Source organism: Pectinophora gossypiella, chromosome 11 (assembly GCF_024362695.1).
Source record: "Pectinophora gossypiella chromosome 11, ilPecGoss1.1, whole genome shotgun sequence".
NCBI classification, from domain to species: Eukaryota; Metazoa; Arthropoda; class Insecta; order Lepidoptera; family Gelechiidae; genus Pectinophora; species Pectinophora gossypiella.
Window position 1 is genome coordinate 1,106,040 of NC_065414.1, and position 27,217 is coordinate 1,133,256.

At 37.5% G+C, this 27,217-nt stretch overlaps 2 protein-coding genes and 1 non-coding gene across 4 annotated transcripts in view; 2 read left to right on the plus strand and 1 right to left on the minus strand.

Moving 5' to 3' along the window:
- LOC126370736 (uncharacterized) overlaps nucleotides 1-27,217 on the plus strand; it is a 303,349-nt gene that overhangs the window by 8,241 nt on the left and 267,891 nt on the right. The window contains exon 1 of one of the 2 annotated variants that reach the window (XM_050015769.1): nucleotides 20,279-20,430. The exons of the other annotated variant lie outside the window; for it this stretch is intronic. The gene's annotated coding sequence lies outside the window, so the exon portion shown is untranslated. Of the gene's footprint in view, nucleotides 1-20,278; nucleotides 20,431-27,217 lie in introns of those variants that run through there. 2 annotated transcript variants of the gene reach the window in all.
- Nucleotides 1,329-2,904, minus strand: LOC126370744 (probable ribosome biogenesis protein RLP24). The gene is made up of 3 exons (XM_050015779.1): nucleotides 2,767-2,904; nucleotides 2,364-2,686; nucleotides 1,329-1,729 (listed from the first exon to the last, which is right to left on the minus strand). The coding sequence occupies exons 1-3, from the start codon at nucleotides 2,845-2,847 to the stop codon at nucleotides 1,555-1,557; spliced, it is 579 nt and encodes a 192-aa protein (XP_049871736.1). The 5' UTR covers nucleotides 2,848-2,904; the 3' UTR covers nucleotides 1,329-1,554.
- On the plus strand, nucleotides 12,836-12,907 carry Trnav-aac (transfer RNA valine (anticodon AAC)). The gene has a single exon. It is a non-coding gene; the product is annotated as a tRNA-Val (tRNA).

The following is a 27,217-nucleotide window of genomic DNA, read 5'->3' on the forward strand; positions in this document are numbered from 1 at the left end:
CGCGGTATTTAATACATTTGAGTATTTTTTGCTACTAAAAGTGGGTAATAGTGCGGTGAACCGGCTTTCATTCTACTTAATTCGAGTATCGACAGCGTCCAGTCTAATTGAATTAAGAAGGGGTAGTCAACCTTTGGAATAAATATAGTCAGGTAGGTTACGGTATTTATAGTAAAGGAAAGTTACTTGTATTGTTATTTTTAATATATTTTTATTGTTTTATTCTTACAATGTGAAAACTTTACGAAGTATTTTATTGGGACCCTTGATAATCTTATTATGGCAGATAAAACAAGTAATCCACTTCGTAGTGCAATAAATCTGTTTAATAAAAGGTGCTTGAAGATTAATTATTTGTAAAATAACAGATACAAATGGTACACTGACTTTAAAAAATATCTTTAACGCCTGTTATGTTGAGCACCACTGACATAATACTTAAAGAGGATTAATGTAACCACAAAAGGGAAATCAATACATAGGTACATTAATTGATAGGCAGGTATACACATCCAGGTTGAAAGCGACCATCAGTATTGCATCAGTACGTTAATTTGATTTTACTTCAGAAAACTTTACACAAGTGATGTAATCTATTTTACATAGGTAATAGGCTAGTTTCCAACTAGTCAAATCAGTTACTTTTTACTAAACGTCAAAACACGAAATTACTATGGAATTTGTATGAAAAACACTCTGTGACGTCATAGAAAAACGTGACAAAATGTCGGACTTATTATTACGTTTTTCTTGATTAAAATTCATAAATAAGTTTAATAGAAAAAAGAAAATGTTTTTCGTTAGTTTTAGATGTGTCTTTATTTAGTAATCAGAATTTCATAATTTATCTTGAACCTAGTACACGACCCAATTACGGCAATGTGTATTTTTATTGAATACTTATATCTATATGTTCTCGTTTCGTTTCGTTGGCGGTCACTTCTGTAAAAAACCGGACTTGGCAAATATTCAGGTTAGGTAAGCGGACCCTGTGAAAATCGGGATAATGCTAGGGAGATGATGTTGTATAAGTTTTCGTTTCACCACAATCTTACTCAAGTGAGAATTTATGTAACAAATGCGTAGTCTACTAGCCTTGAAAAGTTCAAGATAGTAATTTTCAGAATTACGGACCATACCAGACCTGTTTTAAAATACACTGTACCTTTTTTATGCCTTAGAACATTGCACCAAGGAGTCCCAGACACAAAATTAATGTTTATGAAATTACTATTTACTGTTTGGCTTATCTTTTATTGTATGGTAGAGTTGGATGTGTGGTAGGTAAGTGTAGTAAATAGGTATTGTTTGTAAAAAAACAACTAAAATACTTAAAAACTAATTTAATTACAAAGGTTGTACAATAGATGAAAGTGAAAATTGTACTCGATTACAATCCATACAAAGTTTGCTTAGGGAAAGAAATAATTTATAAGCCACTGTCTTTGCTTAAAACGGGCCACTCCACACATTTAGTGTTCTGAGGTTATAAAAATAAAAATCAAGTTCAAGTCCATACAGATTTGAGTTGTTCCAAAATTCAGAGAATTCAGTTTATAAGTCAATGTCTCCTCCGTCTTCAATCATGTCTCCAGTAGCAGGGACCATGACTGGTGCCTCAATGACTTGTTTACGGCCCTTAGAGTCAATAACTTGGATAGTTTCAGGTTCAACCTCCATTTCGGTGTCTTCCAAAGCTTGTCTCTGTTTGAGACCAGCTGCTGGGGATCTGAAACAAATATAAAGTTTGGAGATTTTACAAGCACAAAAATGTTGAAGGTTATCTAATTACCATCACATTTAAAGGGTTACAAAATTCCAAAATAATATGGGTATTTCATTCATATCTCTAATTTAATAGTGAGTAGGTAGGTTTTCTCTCTTGCAGGTTGTGAGTCAAAGATCCCTAACATGGCTAATGGAAAAATTACATAATTATAAAAGAAAGAGGTCTTTGCAGTGGAACAATACAAACAAGCAGCAAGTACGGCACTGTTCCCCAAATGATGGAACATCTTACATCATGTCCTGCATGCCAGAACACCTGTATGCAGGAGGATCTGATGAGTGCTGCAGATTGCACCATACTTTTCGCCAAGTTTTGAGCGAATACTATTCAACATGATAGGAAGAAGAGTGGTATCTAGTAAAGTAAAGCAATAAATGCTTTGAACTATATCTGTACAAGTGTTAATTTTATTCATTTTATTATGATACTGTTGATAGGTAGGTTGTTTTGAAATCTAAAGCATGTTTAGTCTTCATAAGTGGTATAAATATTTCTATTACACAGTACAGATCTAAGATGATTAAATGCACTTTGTCTGCTTACGATACAGCATAATTTACAGCTATTTTCTTACCTGATAAGTGAAATATCTCTCTGTACTTCTCTGACGTCTCTCTGCCATTCCACTTCTCTGCCTTTCCTCAGTCTCTGCATGATGTAGTTATTGGACCTCTTCTGTCTGATCTCCTCAACCTTCTTCATCGCTTCAATCGTTTTAGTCCACAATTCCCTGCTGTATTTTACAGGAGCATGACGACGCTTCTCAAACTCGAATGACGGGTCAATAGCCAATTCCTTGCCTGCAGTCTTACGGTAAGCTTTAGTCCATTTGGTCTTACGCGGGTTCTTCTTCTTTTTAAACGCTGCATGGCATTTTGAACGGCAAAATCTGAAAATCTGGAACATCTTTTGGTTAGCTTACACTCGATGGCATAATTACGTGAAATATCGATGGAAACTAATGGAATTGTTGTTACCTTGCAATCGTTCCTGACAAATTGGATTCCGTGGCCAGGATATATCCTGGAGGAACAGAAATAACACGTTTCAATACGCATTTTTGGCGACAATCACACGTGCGTGTTTTGGTCGCTTGACAGCTCCCGTCAAAAAAGAAAGATGGATGCTGGCTGTGTTGCCACAAGGAAAAAAATAATTCTAAACCATAGACAACATTTTTTGCAGTGCCATCTAGTGGGCAGTAGAAAAACGTGAACTAAATTATTTTAGTTCTGCTATGCGATGCTAGATGTCGCTACCAGTAACATTTTACATTTTAAAATCAAGTTTGTAAGCACGAAAATAAGTAGGCAGTTAATTTAACTTTTCAGTTGAGTGCCCGATTTATAGCTCCAAAAATACCACAGTGTTTATGCCGCAAGATGGATGTTAAACGTGTAATTTATTCTACTCACACTTTCAAGATTAGTAGATACCTTTTGTAATGGTAAATTAGGTTTCTTACAACGGAGTTGCACTTGAAATGCATTTTTAGGACTAATTATATTTGAATATTTTTTTTTCGTGTACGTTGTGAGATCTATGATTGTCATCATCAAATCTGGTTTCAAAGTTGTTGTGCTGCTAAAGGATCGTGCAGCAACTACATACTCACTTAGGAAAAAACAGCAGAACATCTTACGGAATCGTTAAGCGATATTCCGTTTTTCACAGGGTCCGCTTACCTTATCAGAAGATTTGACTTTTACAGAAGTCGGTCTTTTACAGACAGGCAGTCGCCTGTCGAACCTACCAACCCGACGGGAACCATCTTCAACTCAAAAATGACATCCCAATACAGGTCAGGCCACATACAACCGAAATGCATTTCTCGGGTATGTGGGTTTCCTTACGATGCTTTCCTGCGCTACCGAGTTTATGATCATTATGTTCCAAACATGATTTCGAAAACTAATTGTTATTGGCGCATCGCTAACCGCGAAATCCAGAAGAAATCGAATTCAAAAATCGAACATAAGTAAGTAATCGATGTAAATAACTGTACCTAATAAAAAGTGCAATTTAAATTATCTACCTTAATAATTCATGGCCTTATAAAAGGCGTCTACTTAACGCGTGCTTAGCAGCTGTAAGCTTCACAATGATTATTTAAAACAATAGTAAACACAAATTAAGATGTAAATGATTGTCGCCGGTGGTCTGCGCCGCTACTTGTGTGGTAATGAGATGGTCATCGACCAGCGTGATCGGATTTGTGATCACCACATTAGCGGTCACAGTTTGGACATTCGATTCGCAAGTGGCCACTGTGGGTTAAACAACTGAGCATTGTGCTAAGTTATTTTTAGCGCAATTGTTGCGGATCAAAATGGAATGTTTAATGGTTTCTCTTCTATCGTGAGGATTGTGAGGTGGATTACCAACCTCATCAAGCTTGGTGTCAGGGTTATTATGCAACCGCCAAAGGCTCCTGACATGACTCATGTAAGGACTATGGATTTACACCAGTAAGTAGTAATAGTAACCGGGACCAACGACTTAACTGCCTTCCGAAGCACATCATCATCACTTTGGGATAGGCAGAGATGGGAGTATTAGGGCCATATCTCGTTAGGACACCATAGTGGCGTCACCAACACAATAAAGGGGGCCCTAGCCAAGTTGCGTTGAGGAGCTCGCTGGCGCTGTGGTAAACGCGCTCGTTCTGCGATTGTTGAAGTTAAGCAACTTCCGCAAAGGCCGGTCATAGGATGGGTGACCACAAAAAAAAAAGTTTTCATCTCGAGCTCCTCCGTGCTTCGGAAGGCACGTTAAGCCGTTGGTCCCGGCTGCATTAGCAGTCGTTAATAACCACCAATCCGCACTGGGCCCGCGTGGTGGTTTAAGGCCCGATCTCCCTATCCATAGGGAAGGCCCGTGCCCCAGCAGTGGGGACGTAAATGGGCTGGTGATGATAATAATTATTATTTATTATTATTCCATAGTGTTACTGCCACCGTCAGCGGCACCTAGTGACGTAGTTTTTCTATTGCTATAAATATGAGGCGCCATCCGCGCCCTACCCTTTATTTTCCAATTCGAATCATTCGTATGAAGAACGGTGAATAAATATTGAGTCAATTCACCGAAATCCCTTTTATTTTACGTGAAAGCAGGGTCTAATCACATACTTAAACCGCAAGACTGACAAGCCAAACTCACAACCTAAAGAATGTCCACGAAACCAATTCTCACAATTGCAGTTAACATTATAATAATATGTCATTGGACATTCCCACAGCGCGTATGCAAATGAATTGCATCGTGCGATTTTTACACCGACGCCTGCGCAAACGCTTTTAAAAAAATCACGTACAGTTGTCAATGGTGACATACGAGGTGACACGGGTACCTGACGTGAGCTGCATGCAATGAATGCAATGAAAGCTGCATTAACACTGTTTAGGGTAAGTGGGTTCTGTATGAATGGATTTCTCTCTTTGTGTAAGAAAAAAAAAAATCAAAATTCAAAAATATTTATTTTTCAAAATTGGCTTACAAAGTTAGCGCTTTTTGAACGTCAAACATAGATTTTTTTCGGTAACTCAAATTCAAATTCAAAAATATCTTTATTCAATAGGTAACATAGTTACACTTTGAATCGTCAATTTTTGCATAACGAACGTCTCATCCGCCTAAAACTACTCCAGCTTCTCACAACCTGTATAGCTGGGGACAAGAAGCTGCAAGAAAAACCTCGGCACAGGGCCCTAGACGTTCTTTTTTATTGAGTAATTTAGCTGCCTAATATCAGTTCTCAGACAGTTAATCCCATGCATTCATATCTTCTGAATAATCACTAACCTTATAATAACCTCTTTTGCAAATTTTCTGCTTAACTACTGTCTTAAAACAGTTAAAAGGCAAATTCTGAATGTCAATGGGAATCTTATTGTAAAAACGTATACATTGCCCCTTAAAAGATTTAGTGATCTTATGTAATCGACTGACTTGTAAAGCAAGTTTATTTTTATTCCGGGTATCAACAATTTGCCGATCGCTATATTTTGCAAACAATCCTATATGATTTTTTACATTTATATAAAGTTTTCAAAGATATATTGTGATGCCAAAGTTAAAATACTAATTTCTTTAAATTTATTTTAAAGTGACATATATAGTGAGATAGTTTTGCAGAGTAAGTTAATAGGTAGTGAGTAGGTTAAAAGTAAGATGAGTGTGTGCTTCGGAAGGCACGTTAAGCCGTTGGTCCCGAGCTACTAGCAGAAACCCGGCCGACTCGACGTTATGTTTATGTAAGTTAATAGGTGGATTAAAGAGATTGACCGTTTACAACCCGCAAGGTGTATAATTAAGAAATTTTATGTTGCAGAAACTTTTTCCGTAACGGTTTTAGATTTTCTCAGTATGTATGTGGGATATAGAAACACGGGATATTTTAAATGACTTTACTCCTTAAATTAACAAAATCATTGCACCATCGACTCCCCTTTCCTACTTTTAAAAACTGCCTTACGTCGCATTCAATAACCATCCTTCTTTCATACCATAAACAATCAAATTCCCATTCATTATCCTTCCATAGTATTCTCACTTTCCTACATGTATTTACGGAAATAAAATTGTTATCTAAATAAATACGAACTTATCTGCACAGCTAGTAATATAGTGGGCAAGTATTCCTTTCTTTTGTTTGTAAAAAAATAGTAGAATTATGTATTTCAACTGTTTATTATTCTGTTAATTAATAGATATTATAATAATAATAACATAAACAGTCTAGAGTATGAACCTCCGCCCACCGCTGCGCTCGGCGCTAAGATAATCCTTCTCATAAACCAATAAATATTACAATACAAATATACTTTATTGCACCAAAATAAAAGGAAATATTTACAAAAGACTCTTAACTAGGTACATGCATATAAATATTTTAGATAGGTAAGTAATTTATTTTAGTTTGGTGCCGACTTCCAGTACGAAAGGACCTCTAAATTATTTGCATAGGAACGAAAGAATGTCCTCCATTTCGGCACATTCAAGATCTTAACAGTTTTTGGGTGGGCACATTAAAATCCGTGTTTTAGGATAGTTCCGGATACATGGCACGTATCATTTTGGAATACTTAAATTTTAAGTAAAAATTATACAAACTGGTTTATTTTTAGTTTGGGCTAAACTTAGAGCAAACAGTTGCATCGAAAAATAATGTACCTATTTAAGTGTCGTTTTACTGTTTCTTTTTATTTTGGTGCAATAAAGTGTATTTGTATTGTATTATACCTACTTACTTACCTAATGTTTCTTACTGTCGCTTGACGGTCTGTTGAGTGTTTAGCTCAGGATACCGGGTTCGAATCCCGGAGGAGACATATCCTACTTTGGATTGTCTACAAATAAGATAATCCGTGCTTCGGAAGGCATGTTAAGTCGTTAATCCCGGTTATTACTTACTGATGTAAGTATGTAGTCATTACATGAGCCATGACCAGAACTTTTGGCATCAATAATAACCCTGAAATTAGGGTTGCTGAGGTTGTTCATCCATCTTACCACCCACACGATAGAAGAAGAGATAGACTTTCTGTAAGACTCTATCTCACTAGGACGCCCTGGTCCCGCCACCGCGGCTGCGCCACCAACAAATTGTATACAATGATAAAAACAGTCCCACACCTAGTTGCGCAACCAATTTGTTGCACCATTCGAATCCCAAATAATTTCCCGCTGGTGTGGGAACTGATTTTAGGGAGCCAAATTAATTACTAAATTTTATAACAATATTTTGTTTTTTTAAAGAGGTTTTTCTTGCAGTTTCTTTTCCCCGGCTACAAAGGTTGTGAGAAGCTGCAGTAGTTTTAGGTGGATGAGACGTTCGTTATGTAACAAATGACGATTCAAAGTGTAACTATGTTACCTACTGAATAAAGACATTTTTGAATTGAATTTGAATAGGCCCTTTATAGGCTGGTAATAGTGGTATCTTATTACAATAACTATTCGACACAATCACAATGCATCTTTAAGCTGGAATGGCATTGCTGAAACTAATTCTAATTACCAAAACGTAGCCTATTAGCATTAATATTTACAGCTTTTTCATAGGAAAACTCAAGCAACTAATATAAACTATAGTTTAAAGGTATGTTTTTGGGTAGGAACTTCCGGCCAAGTAGTTAATGCCATCTGCGGCAAATCTACAATAAGTCACGTCTAAAAAAAATGGGTGGGAACATCTACAAGTAAACATTAAGTAGTATTTATGTATGACTGCGGTTAAATCATGAGGAATGGAAAGTTAGCTGTGCACAGAGGGCCGGGGTTTTTTGTAATTGTTTGAGTTTGTAAGCACTCGTTTACACAGAAATCCGCTGCGGCGCGGTTTCTTACAAAATACCGCTTTTTGACTTTATAACGCGTGCAGTACCGTGTTTGTGTGCGGTGGACTGAAAGGATTCTAATGAGGTACTTTCCAGGCTATGTTCCTCAAAAACCATATATAGTGAAACCTGGTTAAGTGAGACATCAAGGGACCTGCAATGTCGTTTCACTTACAGAGGTATTCCACTTACCCAGTGTCTCGATTCCACTTACCCAGATAACGGTTGTAGCTTTCGTTTTGGCATTTTTCAAATAAAAAAAAAGGAGGGTAATTGAAGCTCAAAATTTGTACTTCCGTACTTGGAACTACGTGTGGAATTTGTGGGTAGAATAAGAATGAGTAAACAAACAATGTTATCTCAGTTACAGAGGTTTATGCATATAAAATTTACTCGCTGTCTCAGTTATAGAGGTAACTATGATGATAAATCGAAAGAACGAATCCCAGATATAGAGGCTTACCTCGTCCCACTAACAGAGGTAATTCAGTGCCAAAGTGTTGGGACCTCAGCATGAGTTCCAGTTATGGAGGTTTCTCACTTATCCAGGTCCCACTTAACCAAGTTTCACTGTATATGGCGCTGTAAAGATTTAACTTCGTTTAACATTCTAATTTCATGGATAACTGACATATGCATCTTTTATCTTCGTTTTTGGGTATAAATGATGACCCTTTTTATTACACCCAGGCACAATTACTTTTTCCACCTATTATTATTCTGATCAAAGTAAAGAGGAGCAATATAGATTTGATTAGATTCATTTATTTCACATTTAGTTGTACAACACATTTAGATACAATTTAATACGGTAACAACATAAATATGATCGTCGAAAATTATAACATAATAACAAAATAATGTTAACATAAAAGATAATAAATTAAATTAAAATGTAACAAGATAATAAATCATTAAAATGTCATGGCTAATATGAGTAATAAAATAATTATGTATAAAATAAAATTACATTGAAGTAATAACAATAAAATACAATGCCAATTTTACATAAAATCGTCGACAGAATATAGGTAGCAATATAATTCTATACCCTATCTGATCCAAATATATTATCAAGCAAGAATTATTTTTATATTGTGCTTCTGCAATTACATTGTATTTTTGAATAATTATGTACTTACCCGAGTAATGAGAAAATAGGTAATTATCACGTTAAATATCGACAGCGCCATCTATATTATTTTTGGGGAACGAAGTCTGGAAAGTCCTTCATTGAATGCTAATCACGTATTGTAGTCTAGACATAATACTTCAGTAGAGGCTGTAAACCTGTCTACACGCTTGAGGAAAATTACGATGAAGACATGAACGGTTTTTTGAAAAGAACTGCTCAACATATAAGTTATCCAGGATAAATCCAAATTCAAATTCAAAAATATCTTTATTCAGTAGGTAACATAGTTACACTTTGAATCGTAAATTTTTACATAACGAACGTCTCATCCGCCTAAAACTACTGCAGCTTCTCACAACTTGTATAGCCGGGGAAAAGAAGCTGCAAGAAAAACCTCGGCACAGGGCCCTAGACGTTCTTTAAAAAAAAAACATAAAATATTTTATACAATTGAGTAATTTAGCTGCCTAGTATCAGTTCTCAGACAGTTAATCTCATGCATTCATATCTTCTAAATAATAACTAACTTTATAATAATTATACCCGTGTATATGTCGTGGCCAGATCTTAGAATTGATAATTTCATGATGTGCTCGATCATTTCATGAAATGGCCATATTTTATGAAATAGAATATCACATATTGGCCACATCATGATGTAGTTTGGCCAAATCAATAAACACAAAACGTTTAACGATATGAGTAACTAAATGCATGATTACTTCATGATATGGTCAAACGTTGGCAATCATATCGTAAAATTAGTAACATTATCCACCGGTAGTGGCGCTGGTGTAGATTATATTTAAAACGTGATTGATATTATAATCGATGATTCAACGCAATTGTACAATTTTCCATATCGAATAGGTACATAATTTTGAATCTAAGAAATTAATCGACTCCACATAGCATGGACACCGCCTACATTAACGATGTGTCAAAACCTTGATTGAAATATCTGACGTGAATTGACAACATTTCAAATTTTTAAGCCGTGGTTTTTTTGTGCTATTTCGAAAGTACTTGTTTAAATAGAAGACACGTATTTTTTCTTTTCAAGATTTTTCCACTAGAAGTTACAAAAAATATTTTTTGAAAATTGGATTCTGCCATTGATAGAATGAAGGCAGTATAATGTAATGTACCTTTGCATGCGTATTTAAAACAAGTCGCAAATAAAGTGTCATGTTATGTATGACATTTACTTTTTTTATAATTTTTATGTAAAGGTCTGAACTTATTATGCCTTCCTCTTCTGACCTCGTGGATTTTTCAATATATTTCTATTATTACTGAATTAAAAAATCTGAAAAAATGTGTTTTGTGTAAATCATAAAAATATCTCGAAATGGTTTTCGATTTAAGGCACCTTAGTAAAAATGAAATGTTGTCAATTCTCTATGTCTAATGTTGTCAGTTGTCAGGTATCACATTATTTTAAAAGTTGAATAATATTACAATATCATTAAACGTTGTCGTTTCAACGATATCGTCAACTTAAGCATTTCATGAAATGGTCGAACACATCATGAAATGATCAATTCTACGATCTGGCACTACATCTGTCTACATGAGGAACCGTTGATATAAACCTTCCCCTATGATCTAGTATAAAGTTCATAACACTAGGAAGCTGGGAGCGTGTGGTTAGTGATTCAACTGTGACGAACGGTGGATTGCACTGCCCGTACAACTGGTTAGTGTTGCGACTGCAATACCACGAATGTGTAACGCGTTCGACATAACGTTTGATCTGGGAAGTTCAAATGGCCAATTCATCTAAGCCATATTGCTATTTGACATTTGTTTGCATTGCGCACTTTAAAAAAATAGCTATATGCGCAAATGTCAAATTGCAATATTGCTTTCTTAGACGAATTGCTTCGATGTGGCTTTTTTAACCCCCCTGTAGGGCTTGAAAAAAATTTGCGCAACGTGAAAAAAAATTGTCTAGGTCATTTTATCGAATCTGACGATATAATTATGTCGTTTTGTCGATTAGCGTTAATATATTAACCCAAGTAAGTCCTGTTGTCCTGTCAAAATACGAACAAAATCACGCGGCACGCACTTTATCGATGAATTTTATCACGTTTCACATGTTAGTTCTGCAAGTAGCATAACGTCGCCTTATAGTCTTCTATCGTGTGGGTTGTGAGGTGGATAACCAACCTCATCAACCCTGGTGTCAGGATTATTGAGCCGCCAAAGGCCCAAAAGTTCATATATCGATTACTTACTTACATCAGCGGCTAACGTGCCTTCCGACGCACGGATTATATTACTTTCGGACAAGCGGGTGATCAGTCTGTAATGTCTTAACCAAACTAGAGATTACAAAGTGATTTTTGTAATATGTCCTCACCGGGTTTCGAACCCGGAACCTCCATTAAATCACATTATGATATGATTTTCTTTCACAAAACTTCGATCAATTTCTATCCAAGACTTTATTATACTATGTAGTCTTAAATTTTTGAACCGGGTTAGAGTCAGAGCTCCCCATTTGTCCGGCCAAGTGGTTAATGCTATCTGGGGCAAACCTGTAACAAGGCACGTCAAAAAACAGAAAAGGCGTATAGCATTTCATACGCGTGCAGTAATTGAAACACGAACGCAAACTTATTTTAATGAATGGATCTATTGAAATGCAATAAATGATTTCATAACAATAAAAGTATAACACTATTGTGATCATGATTACATTATTATTACATCAAACGTATTGTTACTGACTGTTAATTATAGTTGTAACATCAAATGTAACATAACATTATGGCCCCGATTCCTGCAGACACCTCCTAATTTTATTTTAAGCTAGTCAAAGATAATTGACAACTGTTAATTTTAAAATGTATGAACTGTTGACGTGTGCTGTCAAATTAACTATGTCCGGTTATTGGCCAATATAAAATTTTGGAAAGGTTTTTTAAATTTCTTTCTAAAATTAAAGTTTTATGCCTGTCGGTTGCCCGTCCCTTCTTTTGTTTAAAAATAATACCTAGTCAAATATCACTACATAATATAAAATAAAGTCGCTTTTTCTGTCCCTATATCCCTATGTACGCTTATATCTTTAAAACTACGCAACGGATTTTGATGCGGTTTTTAATAGATAGAGTGATTCAAGAGGAAGGTTTATATGTATAATAACATCCATTAAATAGTGGAGAAATACTGTTATTTTTGAGGTTTTTAATGTGATGTCGTAAATAATTTCATTTTTTCCTCAACATTGCACCAGAGCGAAGCCGGGGCGGGTCGCTAGTTAAATGTAGAATGGAATAATATTTTCATAAAAACATGTTCGAATTTTAAAAAATATCTAGTGACAGAACTTTCGGACCGATTACGTATGTAATCCGACTTTCATTAAGTCTTTCACATGCGTAGTATTATACGCACAAACGCATAAGCGCACGCGTAAACTACACGTCCAGGACGCATAATTTATGATTGTTCGCGCTCCATTAAATTAGCTCGCCGCTATTAGAACATCACATTGGGACTTTCTAATGGAAATCTACGCACAATTCGAGGTAAAGAGGTACCTAAGTACTGCCAACGGCCTCTGTGGTTCAGTGGTTGAGCGTTGGGCTAACGATCCGGAGGTCCCGGGTTGAAATCCCGGTTGGGACATATCACAAAACTCACTTTGTGGTCTTTATTTTGGTTAGGAAACTGCAGGCTAATCATCCGCTTGTCTGAAAGTAATATGAATTCGAAAACAAATTCGATAATCATAGGTTTAGGCCTGTGCTGGATTCGAACCTGCTACCTCAAAACTTTTTATTTCTTTCATGTCATTTTAATCCTATTTGTTTTTATTTTTGTAGTCACCGTGGTCCTGTGGCTTGCTTCTTAAAAGAGGAGTGCCAGTTCGAACCCAGGTACCGAACTTGAAGTGAACCAATGACTTATTTATTAATTGATCTTAAGTGCACTTTTCGCTAACACAGTTGGCTCGACCATTATAGACGGAGATACGGCTCACCACCTATCACGTTGTTCTAACAGAAAGCTCGGTGAGGTGTGGGTACTTAGTTCATCTTCCTAAGGGTTTACCTTTGAATACCCCAATTGGGATAAAGTAGTGAGTTTATGATGTTTAATCCTAGTAAAACTTGGCACATTATTTTGTTTTGTTTGTGACGTGACTTATTGGAGGTAGATTTGCCGCATATGGCTATAACTTAGCCGGTCGTCGCCTTAACAGTGATCAATATTCAACTATGGCAAATCATTTCTACGTGCTTAACGGCCAAGTTACTCAATTCACACGTAACAGTTAGAGTTACGAAATAAGTGATAAAAGCTATCAATACGGTTAGTGTGAACTTTGTGTGCAGTCTTGTTTGCTTGATATTGACAAGTCTTCTTCTATCGTGTGGGTTGTGAGGTGGATTACCAATCTCATTAACTCTGGCATCAGGTTTATTATTGAGTCGCCAAAGGCCGCTTATGCATTTTCGAAGGTATGTGACCTAACCTGTATTGGGCTGATTTTCCCTTCGCAGGTCGGAAGATCAGACAGGCAGTCGTCTAAATCTTCAGGTTAGGCAAGCTGACCCTGTGAATAACGGGATAATGCTAGAGAGATGATGACTTCAATAACCCCAAAAGTGTGGTCTTTTTCTATCGTGTGTGTTTTGAGATGAATTACCAACCTCATTAACCCTAGTGTCAGGGTTATTATTGAACCGCCAAAGGCCCCTGACCTAGCTCATGTAACGACTTACTTACATCAGTTAGTAGTAACCGGGACCAACGGCTTAACATACAGATCAGTCTCCTCATAATGACAATGTACTTTTCTATCTGCATAACCTATCTAGGGTAACCTTTAAGTAGCTTAAGTTGGTCTGTTAAATACTTTATTAAATGTTCTGTTTTATAAGCTGTTGGTTATCTAAATAAAATAAATAAAAAATAAAAATCTTGCTTTTGGTTAATCAAGTGATCAGCCTGTAATGTCCTAACCAAACTGGGGATCACTAAGTGTTTTTTTGTCATAAGTCCCCATCGGGATTTGAATCAGGGATCTCCGGATCGTGAGCCCAACGCTCAACCATTGGACTACAAAGGCCGTTGGGGTTATAAATATAGGGTATCAGTGACATCGTAATGAAAACTTTAAGGGATGATTCAGACCATGAGTCTGAGTTGATATCAAGTGGAATTTTCCGTCGCAAAGGTATATAAATAATTTAAAATAATTAAAAAAAAGCACAAGAAATTCATGAATTTGGCGATGGTGAAATTCTACTTGATATCAACTCAGAATCACGGTCTGAAACATCCCCCCTCAGTATTCGTTACGATGTCACCAACAGCCTGTATGAAATTGGGAATATAATCGAGATATATTATGCTTTGTGTTTTTTTTCTCGATAACAAACGCGATCATAACATTATAATTTTTTTTACAGAATCACTGTACATAACTCAATTTACACCAAATAAAGAACAATTTGTCTGTAATTTTTGCAAATAAATCTTTAGTCGGGCTTTTCAATGGGCTTGGCAGATTACTTTTGTCTTATGCTTTGGTATTAAGGTTGTGTTTCGCATGTTGTAGAGAGTGCATTGTTGGATTATAATCGCTTGTCAGACATACGTGTTATCGCTCCTGGCGACGCGTGACTTTTGACTTCTTTTGTCTCGCAATTTGGCTTAAAACGTAAGAGGAATTCCTGCGAGTTTTTTTTTAATAGTGTTTATTTTATAACATAACATAAATAGCTTATATACGTGTTAAGTGAAGAGAAAATCTTAGTGCTAGTGAAAAGTGAAGTGAAAAGGGTTTTTAGATTGTATCAGGCATCCCTAATTTTCTGTCTCAAAGTCAGCTAATTGTTGCATTTCGCAACACGCGTGAAGTAATCGCTGACTTTGCGACGTACGTAATGTGCTAGTTTTAATTTCTATTTTATATCATTATTAGAACATCCGGCTTCCATCGCGGACAGCTATAGTTGTAACTAGTATTAAGTTTAGAAAATAAAGTTTTTTTTACGAATTCTACTCGCCTGTTGCTTTAATTTACGTCCCACTGCTGGGCACTGGCCTCCCCTCAATTAACTGGAAGGGGTATGCAATTTCTTCCTTCTTATAAGACACGACGTTCACCATCTCTTTGATCTGTTCCATGTAAGCTCTTCTTGGTCTTCCCTGTATGATGTTTTTAATAAATTCGTTATGTCACATAATAACGGGTTCTTACCGCGTTTGAATGGGGATATGAGACTCCCGATATTTCGACACTGTTGCAAGTGCCATGATCACGGGATGACCGCGTAAACTTAAAACAATGTATAATTCGTTATGTCTTATTAAGTGTCCAATCTTGCCTCTTCTGTCCTCAATAACTCAATATTTGCCTCTTTTCCCTTACTCTTACTAGCACTTACTCATTAGTGACTCTTTCAGTCCAATTTATTATTTCCATCCTCCTCCAACACCACATTTCAAAGGCCTCGAGTCTCTCTCTGTCTTTCTGTGTCAGTGTCCACGTTTCATATTCATAGAGGGCTATACTCCATCTATCGCCTCATCATCAGCCGTACGACGCCCACTGCTGGGAATAAGCCCCCCCCCCAAGGATCTCCACGACGATTGGTCCTGCGCTGCCCGCATCCAGCGGCTTCCCGCGACCTTCACCAGATCGTCGGTCCACCTTGTAGCGGGCCTACCCACTGAGCGTCGTCCGACCTATCGCCTATCTGTCCGGTATTCGGTAGTAACGGAACCAATAGGTATGCACGGGGAAGACGCGGCGCGCTATGGTACGATAGTTGCATCATTTCCTTGAGAATTCTAGTTGGTGCAGCTGGGCCAGGTGCGTGTTGTGGTATGTAGCTGTCAAAGTTCGTACGAAGAAAAAAGTTGGGTAGTTTCAATCATCATCATCAGCCCATTAACGTCCTCACTGCTGGGGCACGGGCCTTCCCTATGGATGGATAGGGAGATCGGGCTTTAAACCACCACGCGGGCCCAGTGCGGATTGATGGTTATTCACGACTGCTAATGCAGCCGGGACCAACGGCTTAACGTGCTAAGCCGTTTCAATCAATCAATCAATAATACTTTATTGCACAACGACACATACAAAGGACATAAACATACGAATAAAAACATAAGCACAATAGGCGGCCTTATTGCTAAACAGCAATTTCTGCCAGGCAACCTTAGGGTAGGTGGATGTTATTGGGGTTAGTTTCCTTGGTCAATAGTAAATTATGAAATTCTGATCACTAAATATAGACAGATCTAAAGACGACAAAAACGTTTCCTTTTTTATATTTAACTTATTTATAAATTTTGACCTAGAAGGATTACATTGACCAAATTGGAGATGTCCTTAGAAAAGGTTTAGTATGATTTACTCTGAACCGGCGTGCGTGTATGAAACGATTGATGATTGTAGAGGAAGCAAAAGAAGTATGTCATGATCGAAGCAAATGGAATTCCATAGTCTCTGCTTACCCCCGGTGGGAAATAGGCGTGAGTTTATGTATGTATGTTTAATAATAAAAAATGTAATACGTGCGACATATTGTTACATTTTCTATGACGTCACATAGGTCGTCACGACCCTATATTATTTAAAAAAAGTCGAATTCCGTTGGTTTAGAGCCCGAAGTAATAATATGAGGAGCTCGGTGGCGCAGCGGTTAAAGCGCTCGGTCTGCGATTGTTGAAGTAAAGCAACTTTCGCAAAGGCCGGTCATAGGATGGGTGACCACAAAAAAAAAGTATGAGAAGTCAAAACACGAAATTACTGTGGAATTTGTATGAAAAAGCACACTGTGACTTCATAGAAAAACATGATATAATGTCGTACTTATTATTACATTTTCTTCAATAAAATTCATAAATAGGTTGAATAGAAAAAAAGGAAAAGTGTTTCGTTAGTTTTAGGTACGTCTTTATTTAGTAATCAGAATTTCATAATGTATCTTGAACCTACTACACGACGCAATTATATCCTGTTTACTGTGTTATTAATATTATGTTAAAATCTCAGCCCCAAGCACACACTTACCACAACACTACCGACGCCCCATGAGTCCCCTAATGTCATCCAGTTTCCAGCATATTAAACAGAGACATAATTATTAAACACATTAAATATCTTCGTAAATATGTTTGTGTATTTGCATACATTATACATTTAACTATTCGCTCTGTGCCATCGACAATACAACCAAATAGACGCCTATTCGAATACAATGCATTATGCTTCATCAACATCCTTTATGCTTTTTTGTAATTCTAATCTAATCTAGCCTACAAAATCCCACTGTAGGGCAAAGGCCTCCCCTTTCTCTTTCCATTTTTCGCGGCCATCACCCAACGCGTGACGATCCGTGCCCACCGCACCGTTTTTTGTAATTGTTTCATGAAAATTTTTAAGTGATGTTATTGTCTTGTTTTTGTGTGTGGCGTCTTTTTATAATAAACAATTTCTATTCTATTTTTTCTATTCATTCATTCTAAAAAGTCACTGTGGTCCTATGTGTCACCGGCTTGCTTCTCAAACGGGGAGCGTCAGTTCGAGCTCCGGTATCGCATACTTGCATGCAATTATCACTAACACTATTGGCTCGACCATTATAGGCGGCGATACGGCTCACCAACTATCACGTTGATTTAGCAGAAACCTCGGCGAGATGTGGGTTCTTAGTTTATCTTGTGATGGATGTACCTCAGACTACCCCAATAGGCACACAGTCGTGAGCTTATGTTTTGTTCATTCTGTCAACTACCTAACAGAGGTAAGCAAAATTGAGGGAAGCGCTTTGATTGGCTCAATCGAGATCCTAAACATGTCGAAAAGTTACACAAGCGGTTGCGATTGTTCGAACGATGTCAGGCGGCATCTAATATTTGATTATATTTGTCAGATATGTTGACATAATCCGTTCGTCTGTTAATAAGTGTCTAGAAGGCGTATCGTCGATGTTCTGTGCGCATACGGTGCGTCGCCTCGGAATAATTACTATGGAACTAGTTATTCACGAATTATATTGCAGAATACTGTTTGTAATTTAAGTATTTTTCTTGAGATTTAAGTAAATGTAGGAGATTATGTTTGGCTTTTTCTTTATTTCACAGCGCACGCTACATCATAATTTGGTTGTGTTTTCTGTGGGTCTGAAACCTGACGCCGTTTTAAACTGCTCTATTTAGCATGACCCCATATTTGATATGCCTCAAATCTGTAAGTACAAACATTTGGTTGATTCTTCTATGCTAGAGAGAAATGAAAAGGAAAAACAGAAAGCGTTCAGCCACGCACGTAAGTGCGAAAGAGACAGATAGTCCGCGCGCTTCCTCTTACTCCTTAGCGGCTTACGGCCATTTAGACTAAAGTAAGACCGAGAGGGGGTGAGGTAAATCTAGCGCGGCGCCCGATTCGAATTAGTGCGGGGTGGGGAGTTACTGTTCGTAAGTAGGTATCTCCGTTATAGTAAGGCATTTTGATCTTCATACATACAATAATACAATAATACATACAATCTCAACATAAAAATAATATGTTTAATTAAGAATGCGATCGGCCGATACTAAGCCGTTATCAGATCGTTGCGTATTAGTATCCTTTAGTTTATTTTCTTTATTTAAATCTAAAAATAAAGTGTTGCCATTTAGAAGTTATATTTAAATTCGCCGACGGTTTCTGAACGAAAGGATTATCGCGTCAAAGTGACAGGCGACCATGCGGGCCCCCGAAATTATTATGTTCGAGGTGGTCGCAGAACAAAAGAAAAAAATACGAAAGTTACACTTTTCTGCGGGTTCCGTTAAGGCTACTTTACATTAAATACTACATGGAGTGATGCATAGAAACTTCGACTACCAAATGAAAGATGTTGAAACTAACTACCTGGTTTGTTTCTCAATTAGGCCAACTAGGAAGGAACATACATAATCTCATCTCACGCCCGTATACCGCAATGGGGTGGGCAGAGCCACAAGTAATCAAAGACAACTTACACCCACTTATTTTCTTCTATCGTGCGGGTTGTGAGGTGAATACTAACCTCATCAACCCTGGTGTCAGGGTTAATATTGAGCCGCCAAAGGCCCCTGACAAGGCTCATATAACGACTACTTACTTAACGTGCTTAACATGCCTTCTGAAGCACGGATGTACCTTATGGTGACAAGGGAGCCTTAAGATATGGAGCCTAGCTTTTTGAATTGATTGAATGCTCGGAGGAGCAGCAGGGATTCCATTCATTACATTTAATTTTTAGGGTTGAGAAGTTCAAAAAAAAATGTAGGTCGTCATAGAGAAGAAAGAGACAACCATTACTGCGAATGTCGAAAAAAAATATAGTAGACATAAAAATTGATGATGTAAAGTGTCAAAAAATAAGTTACGAACTGAATAAAGACATTTTTGAGTTTGAGTTTACGTACTTTACATTCAGAAGTACCTGTTGTTCTCACAGTTTCTACGTAAACATTACTGATTGCGACGTCTCTGTTGTGAAAACTACGACAGAAATTAGGAATGGAACTGAATTATACATGTTCTAGAACAGCTTCTTTCTAAACATTTCATGACATAGAGAAAAAACTTATTTATTCTCGGTACTTAAGTGTATTTTAACGCTGAACTCAAAAGTTGAGGAATGCTGAATTCTCTAATCAATTTTCGAGTCATTGTTCAGACGAAAAGGTTTTGACACTCCATTGTCGTTCGAACGTATCCCAAAAATTATCAAAGAAAACCGCGGCGAGGCGTCAATCTCTTGCAAATTTTCGTTCAGTTTCAAAATAAATGTAAAAAGAAATAAAGGAGATAGTAAGATAGCTCGCGGTGGCTCAGTGTGAGCTTTGAACGCACCGCGCGCGGGCGCACCGGCCATTTTCCGCCAACCGTCGCCGTGACACGCATTCGAATTTCGAAGGACTCATTTCTTTTTAATTTCGTTCGAAAACCAAATTATTATTCACATTTTCTTCTTATTCATTTTCTTTTGTCTAAACTCCTTTTTGAATTTTTGTCATAAAACTTTTTTCGGATTAGTGTGTGTTTGTGCGACTTTTGTGCTGTGCTGTGGTTTGTGTGACTAGATTCTGATTAAATAGATAGTGTTGTGGTTTTTCGTGAAGTTTCGACTACCCGCACGATATGCGCGTCTATTCAGGTAAGTGGCCGTTATATTTGAACGCAGCTTCTTTATTTGAAACACAATCTAGAATTCTAACCTCAATTTTTAGTAGACTTGCGTTTATACGTAATCCTTGAAACCGATATTTAGAGAAATATCTTCCTACTTGTTACAGTAAATTTAATATATTTTTTAACATCATCATTACACTTACTGCATTTCTGTTTTGTAGGTATGTTGGTTTGTGAGACTGTAAAAAAGAAAAAAGCTAGTTATGATCTCGGACACCTAAGGTAATCAAGGAATAATTTGAGACACCATTGTCACGCCATCAACAAAATGTATGCTGTTGATACTTGGTGTCTTGTTGATGGCGCAATCAACAATAGGATATTTGACTGTGTCAAAGATAAATTGTAAAAAGCTAATTTAGAAATAGAAGCTAGTCTACGATGATCAAATATCAACCTCATTTTACTTTTCGACTTATTTTAGAATTTTATTCATGAATTAAGTAACAATGAGGATGAAGTTTGACCGCTTTTATTGATGACGTCACAGGTCAGTATTTCCATACAACCTCCAAAGAAAACTTTCGTTTTGACGTTTCGTATAAAGTATCTCATTTGACAAGGTTGTCAAGTACCCTATACGAGAAACCAAGGTGAAAGTGATAGGAATACATAGGATTGACTTGCCACCTAATGTCAATCCCATACATTTTATCACTGTCACTTCACTAACCCCAAACTGTTAACTGTTTGGACAATAAACGATTATCACGTGCTCAGCGGTGAAGGAAAACATAGCGAGGAAACCCACGTTCCCGAGATATGCATTTTCGGAGGTATGTGACCTAACCTGTATTGGGCTGGTTTTCTCTCCGCAGGTTGGAAGATTAGACAGGCAGTCGTCTAAATCTTCAGGTTAGGCAAGCGGACCCTGTGAAAAACGGGATAATGCTAGGGAGATGATGACTTCAATAACCCCAAAAGTGTGGTCTTCTTCTATCGTGTGGGTTTTGAGGTAAATTACCAACCTCATCAACCCTGGTGTCAGGGTTATTGAACTGCCAAAGGCCCCTGACATGACTCATGTAACGATTACTCACTTACATCAGTAAGTTGTAACCGGGATCAACGGCTTAACGTGCCTTCCGAAGCGATCCGTGCTTCGTCTTACTTTCGGATAATCAGGTGACCAGGCTGTAATGTCCTAGCCAAACTAGGGATGACAAAGTAATTTTTGTGGTATGTCCCCACCGGAATTTGAACCTGGGACCTCCGGATCGTGAGCCTAACCCGCAACCACTGGACCACGAAGGCTGTTGCTGCTGCTGCTGGTGCAAGTCCAGTACAGGGGAACATACCGGCACTCCCAGTTTGATAAGCTGAAGTAAATACCTAGTATTCATGACCTAGGTCACGATTACAAGACCTAGCCTTAATTCTGTACCTGCACATCACAAACTTGATGCAACATTATATCTTTTGATGGACCACAGATGCCGTTTAAGTGTGGTTGGATTGTGTGAAGAAGGATATTGCGTGTGAAAGGTACTGAGGTGAAGAAATAAATGGAAGAGGAATATATGTGACCCCACTTAGAGTGGGGTGGGGGCAGGAGGTTGATGATTTGGCTAACCTCCCTGATGAGGTAGCGTTTATGGAACTTCATACATTTTGTTGGTGACGCAACCGTGGTTGCGGCACCATGGTGTCCTTGTCAGACAGGGCCCTTATTCTATTATGTTGCAATATTGGATATGAGGTATCGCTGGTATGACTTATGGCTCGACTTATATAGGATTAAGGCAGCGTTTATGTAAGGACAGAAGTAAATGAGCTCTTGTATGGCGGTTGCATTTCATAGACAGACAATAACTCACGCCCGTTACTCCGTAATGGGGTAGGCAGGGCGAAACAAAGTTCTAAAATGGATATGATGAACGTTTTTTCCGGCTATTAATGCCATTTGTGGCTTTAAGCCATGTGAAAAAAAAGGTAGTTAAACCTTATCATGACAAGAAATCGGCCTCCGTGGTCCAGTTGTTCAAACATGGGCTCACGATCCGGTGGTTCCGGGTTCGTATCTCGGTTGGGACATATCACAAAAAACACTTTTGTGTACTCTTGTTTTAATACGTGCTACGGAAGGCACGTTAAGCTGGTCCCGACTGCTACTGACTGATGAAAGTTTATTAGTCGTTACATGAGGCATGTAACATGGGACCCTGACACCAGGGTTGATGAGGCTGGTATTCCACCTCACAACCCACACGATAATAAGAAGAACGCAGAACCTAGTAGACCCGTCCTTCTTTACCGTTTAACAGCTGATCGTATTCTATATTTTTATTCGCTCCCAGTGCAGCATAGAAGCTATAATTCATAGACAATATTGATTTTAATACACAAATACATAATGTTATTCATAGTAACATAACTTGAAATTGACATGAATTTAATGCGTTCCTTTTCTCCATTATTGTATTTACTTTCACTCCATCTCAGGACGCAATAAATTTTATTTAACTACGAATGTTACGGTCCAAATGGATTAGAAATAGGAAATGTAATGAAAATGTATGTCAGTCATTATGTAAATGTAATATAATATATTATTCTATAAAGGACTTGAATATTATATAATATTAGACCACCCGCAGTTATATTATGCTCAAATTTGACTTGATTTATATATTTAAGTACGTGAATTATTTCACAGTTCTTTATCTTGAGGAAATAAACACCAGTGCTCTGTTTATGAAAACTTACAAGCCCTTTATTACAAGAAATTTTCTTTTAAAAGTATTAATTATTACAAGAATGTGTTTATCAAAACTACACACGTAAATTACATGTTACAAGTGTCAATATTTATTTCACAAGTATATTTTACAATCTCTCTACTTTTTTTTGATAAACGTAATTTACACGTATTTGTGAGTAACTTGTAACTTGTGAACGTGTAGACTTGTAAGTTTTGATAAACGAGGCACAGATGGGTACAACCTTATCTTTTATTTATTCCTAAATGTTCTCCTAGGTCTACTTCTTCCTTTCATTCCTTCAAATTTTCCTTCTACGATGTTTTTTTTATAAAACGAATCGTATCGTATCAGATGGCCAATTATATTTCCTCTCCGGTTCTTTATAATCTCTATTATGCATATCAATTTATGATAGTTTAAACTCATCAGGTATACATCTTTTAATGACTACTGATGTATGTACTAATTTATTTATTCTTGAAAATGTACACACTTTCCAACCTTTACATGTCCAATATATTATAGTACTAACTACTAATCTATTAAAACAAACAAATCTGGTTTACAAATTTCTCTTGATCTCGAGATAAAACTGACATTTATTAAGTTTGAACTATCAAGCTCTTATCTACGGAATCAGGTAAATTTCTCATCCGCACTCAAACAAGCCGATGTGGTATGTCACTAATTAAGCGATGGTGTGAAGATGGGGAAATTTTCAAATATTTGGGTTAACTACCAAAATATGTCGAACTGAGGAAATTATTGCATACTCGATCAAAAGCCACGTGTTGGGTCTCAGAAAGACACATCTGGTACTTAAAAAATAGCTGGACTGGAAGTGAAGAAGAAAATTAAGTGAGTGGTGGGTGGTGAGTGGTGAGTGGTGAGTGGTGAATGGTGAGTGGTGAGTGACTAAGTGAGTGAGTTACTAAGAGTAGAGAAATCATGGAACGCATTCAGCTGCTCATCAAAAATAATTCAAAATTATTTACTCGTCATAATTATCAAAGGTCTGAAGTTCAGACTTGTTGGTAGTTATTATTAAGTCTACTTCATTTCGCAAGGTACCTATCTTATCCTAATATTCTTTGCAAATAATCATCGATTAATATTCTTCTTTATTAATCATTATCATTATTTTGAGGAGCTCGGCGGCGCAGCGGTTAACGCGCTCGGTCGCTTCGGAAGGCACGTTAAGCCGTTGGTCCCGGCTGCATTAGCAGTCGTTAATAACCACCAATCCGCACTGGGCCCGCGTGGTGGTTTAAGGCCCGATCTCCCTATCCATCCATAGGGAAGGCTCGTGCCCCAGCAGTGGGGACGTTAATGGGCTGGTGATGATGAAACATTATTAAAAAAAAAACTCAAACAATTAAGAGCAGTATAGTGAAACGAAAACATTACAAAGCTTTCTGTACAGAATAACATTCAACGAGCTTAGAATCTCAATTAGTAGAATGTTGAATACATTCAAGCATTCAGGTGTATTTGTGGGCACATTCATCGGATTTACTGAATCGCATACATACTAAATTCTGTCTCACTTTAGTTTGCATACTCTGTGGTTTAATTGTAGTCTTTGTTATACGACCAAGTAGCGAATGTCATTCGAAGTAAATATATTATACACGTTAAGTCACGTCATAAAATTAGCAAAAACACTGGTCTTTGTCAATTATTTTTAGGTTCCCAGATGGAAGTTTAAAGTCATAGTGTTCTACATGTATATATACATGTAGGAAAGTGAGAATGCTATGTAAGGATAATGAATGAGAATTTGATTGTTTATGGTATGAAAGAAGGATGGTTAATGAATGGGACGTAAGGCAGTTTTAAAAAGTAAGAAGGGGAGTCTTTGGTGCGATGTCGGTCGGGTTAGATGATTTTGGTTTTAATAAAAGGAGTAAAGACATTTAAAAAATATCCGAGTTATTTCATTATCCCACATACTTACATGTGTCTTTCACGTCAGTAATCCCCAATAGGGTGAATAGTAAGCTGAACTTGTAGCAGTTGATAATTTACACTTATTTTTAGAACGTCCAATTTTCAAAATGTATTGCGGCAGCTCACGTTTCCTAGAATGACTATTTTCCAGTATGTTCATTTCCCTAAATGTCCTTTTCACAGAATGTACATAACCTAACGAATATCTGAAGTGGCCATATGTGAATTAAGAGCGTTACTTACATATATTACTACCACGAGCTCAAAACCAATAGTTTCCGAGTTCGTGTTTGGGAAAAGATTAGGTATCGCCTGATCAGCATTTAAATTCAAACTCAAAAATATCTTTATTCAGTAGGTAATACTTTTTGAATCGTCATTTTTTACATAACGAACGTCTCATCCACTTAATACTACTGCAGCTTCTCACAACCTGTATAGCCGGGGAAAAGAAGCTGCAAGATAAACCTCGGCACAGGGCCCTAGACGTGTTTTAAAAGATGTTTTCAGTGAAGAAAAACCCACTCCGTATAAATCATGCGTTTCAGAGGTATGTTTCCTAGCCTGCATTAGGCTGGTTTTCGTTTCGCGGGTTGGAAGGTCAGACAGGTAGTCGCTTCTGTAAAAAACCGGACCTGTCAAATCTTCAGGTTAGGTAAGCGGGCCATATGAAAAACGGGATAATGCTAGGAAGAAGATGATGGTGGACAGTACAGATTAACAAACTACTCACAAACTATAATAATTGTAGTTACTAGTGAGGTGTAAAGGGCCCTTGTAGAAGACATACTTAGCCACTGCATTCTTAAGTAGGTATTTACTCTAAAGGCTTAGTTTCAAAGAGAAATCGCAACGTTTGCTTAGAACAGTTCCTCTTATTTAGAAAACATTTTCTATTGTTGCTTCAAACATTTTTCTTTTATCCTACATACTTACATAAACAACGTAACATAAGCTCATGACGATCCTAATTGGGGTAGACAGAAGTACATCCATCGCAAAATGAACTAAGCACATCTCATCGAGCTTTCTGTTAGACCAACGTGATAGGTGGTGAGCCGTATCGCCATCTATAATGGTCGAGAAAACTGTGTTAGTGAAAACTGCGCTTACTTAAACTAACCCCCTAGTCAGTAATAGACTGGGGATCAACACAAGTAATTAGAAAACAGCTGATCAGACCATACCCGTGGTCCAGTGGTCGTTGGGCTCACGATCCGGGTTCCAATCCCAGTGGGGACATATCACAAAAATCACTTCGCAGTCCATAGTTTGATTAGGAAATGCAGGCTGATCCCCCGATTGTCCGAAAGTGAGATGATCCGTTCTTTTGACTCTGCCCACCCTCTAAACGATTACGTGTGTGAGTTTACGTGAGTATGTTGATGCCATAAAAAATATTTAAAAGACAATAACAGGAAAGTGCGTCTCGCATGCGCGTGCGTTTGATCTAGCCGCGTATTTAGATCACTGAGTTATGTGACTTGGATATCGTAGCTTGATCAGACCAATAAGGAATTTCATTAAGAACGAATTTATATGCTAATATTTTTTTTATTAAGAGCGCTTGAATGTGTATGGGATGTCTAAGCGATGATGTCATAAAACTCAATAAGATTACCGTAATCAGAGTAACTGGAGCGGCTGATCACCTGATTGTCCAAAAAGTAAGATGATCCGTGCTTCGGAAGGCACTAAAGCCGTTGGTCCCGGTTACTACTTACTGATGTAAGTAAGTAGTCGTTACATGAGCCATGTCAGGGGCCTTTGGTTCAATAATAACCCTGACACCAGGGTTGATGAGGTTGGTAATTCACCTCACAACCCACACGATAGAAGAAGAGAAGGGTAACTGGATGTGTAGTGAGTTCTTCTCTCTCTCTCTTTATTTAAGAGCTGCGATCTTGTCGGTGGAGTAATCGCCATTCCTCTCTTCTTCCCGCCAAATCCTTCACCTCCTGCGACACGACCTGCACCTTCTCTTTTATTTCATAAATATTCTCCTAGGTCTACCCCTTCCTCTCTTTCCTAAAATGTTTCCTTCTATGTTTTTTTATAAACGAATCGTGTCGCATCAGGTGGCCAATCATTACCTCTGCG